Genomic DNA, 2782 nt, shown 5'->3' on the forward strand with positions numbered 1-2782 from the left:
CACACACACACACACACACACACACAAAAGACGCTGGGCGCAATTTAGATAACGTTTTAGCTGTTGCTTTGTAGTCTAAATGGCAGAGTACTGTACATACATATGAAAATAAAAAAAGATGTTGGACCTTATTGCTTATTTGATACAATCATGTAGCGTCAATAATCATAATTAGGAAGGAACCATGTTACACTTAATTTTTCAACAACACACTCACTTCCGTCGGCGCTTATGTAATTGCGTTGTAGCTTTTGCATTTGTGTTGTAGCTTTTGCGTTTGTGTTGTAGATTTTGTGTTTGTGTCGAACCGTCTTGCCCACTGTAATTTTAAGCTTTTCTGATGTACATTAAAACTAACTGTAATTGTATTTTAGATGTGCCCGACCCCCCTGAGAATGTCAGATGCACATCCGTGGGAGAGGACTGTGGCACCATCGTTTGGGACGTTCCCAAGTTTGATGGCGGTGCTCCACTCAAAGGTAAAGAATTCATTTTGTCTTCACTTGTTCATGTTTAATGGGCTTTGCATATGGAATTTTGATTACATTTTTGGGGGGTTATTGGGTGTCTTAAATTATGACAATATGACATAATAATATGACATAATTAATAATGACAATTATTGTATAATTGTCATTATACACAAGTACCGTGTACTTGTGTATAATGACAATAAAGGCATTCTATCTATTCTGCCTGTGTTTCATGGTTTCTCTGTTTCTCCTTCATCAGGTTATCTCATGGAGAGGAAGAAGAAAGGCTCCTCCAGATGGACAAAACTCAACTTTGATGTTTATGAATCGACTACATATGAGGCTAAGAGGATGATTGAAGGTGTTATGTATGAGATGAGGGTGTTTGCTATCAACAGCATTGGCATGTCTCCGCCAAGTATCACCTCCAAACCCTTCATGCCGATTGGTACGTATCACAGCCATCTTTACTTCATCTTTCTTAGCTTCCTCCATTAGTGTGCCTACCCATCTTCAGTCAACCCAGTGATTCTCCTGAGTCTGTCTTTCTGTCACCCTCAGCCCCAACTAGTGAGCCAATACGTCTGTCAGTGCATGATGTTACAGACAGCACATGCACCCTGAAGTGGCTTGCCCCAGAGAAGATTGGAGCTGGGGGCCTGGATGGCTATGTTATTGAATACTGCAAGGAAGGAGGTGATGAGACCAAACATTTTGTTTACAATGATTCATGTACACATGGAGAATTTAACAACATTCTCAAATTAAATTGCAACTTAAAGGCATTTTTTTGGTTAGTTTTAAATGGCACAGGTCATAGACCCAGCAAGAGAATGCATATTTATAACACTATCACAATGAATATATGTGATAGAACAAGAGCATGAAAAGTAATCAGATTTAAATCCCACTCACTGTGATCTACTGCATGTAATTCTCTTTACTTCCAGACACTGAGTGGGTGGTGGCAAACCAGGAACTTTGCGAGAGGCAGGGATTTGTGGTGCGTGGCCTTCCAGTGGGGGAGAAGATCAACTTTAGGGTGGTGGCAGTAAACATCGCTGGACGCAGTCCTCCAGCTGTGCTCGGACAACCCGTCACCATCCGTGAGATCATGGGTGAGTCAGTCAGGATAAACGTGTCAGAGAGTACTTGTAAACATCTTTTATAGATTATATCTCATATTCAGTCATAGCATTTGTAGTGCTTCTTATGGTTTATATAGACAGACGCTTAATACTATTAGTAAAGTACAATACTGTACATTTTAATAACAAGTCTTTTCCTGCTTTAGAGCATCCTAAGATCCGCCTCCCTCGCGAGCTGAGAACAAAGTACATCAGGAAAGTAGGAGAAAAGATCAACCTGACCATCCCCTTCCAGGTTAGAAACAAACCTCTGCTAAGGTTTTGGATTGGTTCCATATTTTGCATGAAAGCTCTGTACTAAAATATATGATATTGAAAAAAATACCAGTGGGAAACTGGTCATAAACCATAACAAATAAATGCATAATGTCTATGAGGGGAGTCTGTTGACAGGGAGTACTACTGCATATGTGAAATTGTTTCATATGTGTGGCTCCAGAGGGAGCTGCATTGAATAAAAAGGCAATATCTCTGTTTCTGCTGCATGGATCTTTTTCTCACAGTCCATCATTAGTCAGTGTTGTAGAAGTGGAATGCAAAATTGGTGGTATACTCTTTTAAGAAGAAAAGCCACATTTGCTACATGCTCATGAGTTAGATTTTTTTTGACACTATTATTCATTGTAGGAGTTCCCTTTTCATCCTGCTGACTTTAACAAGAAACACTGTGAAAGGTCTAAAGAAAATGAGAATACTTTTCTTGTTTATAATCAGTAGCTTATAACATTCACAATGACTATGTTTCTGTTTAGGATCTTGTCTGTCAAGTGTTGTGTGTTTACAGCTTACACAGTAGAAGTTATCATGCACCACATTCAAATTAAACCCTCTGAGACTGAGAGACTCGCCCACGAGCAAAAACAGCACCTCAGATTCATAGTTTAATCATTTAATAACCATAAAACAAAAAAAACTCACCAAAGTTTGCGGCTAAAAGCTAACGAGTTAGCGGTTACGGAGGTCTCTTCCGGGTCTTTCTAGCCTCTACAGGTGATTTTCTATCCAGCCTGGAACTTCCAGCCTTTTTCGGGGTCGTTGAGCATTAAATCCAAACCGTTACATCCAAGATTTATCCACTTTATGTCCATAATTCATCGCGTTTTTGCACATTTCTGCAGCTAGCTGCCCGCTCTGTCTCTCCTCTGTGTGTGTTTACGGAAG

The 2782-nt window shown here is 39.8% G+C and overlaps 1 protein-coding gene across 18 annotated transcripts in view; it reads left to right on the forward strand.

Moving 5' to 3' along the window:
• Positions 1-2782, forward strand: part of mybpc2b (myosin binding protein Cb) — a 22660-nt gene that overhangs the window by 17042 nt on the left and 2836 nt on the right. For all 18 annotated transcript variants that reach the window (XM_032501959.1, XM_032501941.1, XM_032501944.1 and 15 more), the window contains 5 exons: positions 375-479; positions 733-921; positions 1035-1169; positions 1424-1591; positions 1768-1856. In XM_032501959.1, coding sequence (XP_032357850.1) covers positions 375-479; positions 733-921; positions 1035-1169; positions 1424-1591; positions 1768-1856 — 686 coding nt within the window. The remainder of the gene's footprint in view (positions 1-374; positions 480-732; positions 922-1034; positions 1170-1423; positions 1592-1767; positions 1857-2782) is intronic.

This window comes from Etheostoma spectabile, chromosome 21, assembly GCF_008692095.1.
Source record: "Etheostoma spectabile isolate EspeVRDwgs_2016 chromosome 21, UIUC_Espe_1.0, whole genome shotgun sequence".
Taxonomy (NCBI): Eukaryota; Metazoa; Chordata; class Actinopteri; order Perciformes; family Percidae; genus Etheostoma; species Etheostoma spectabile.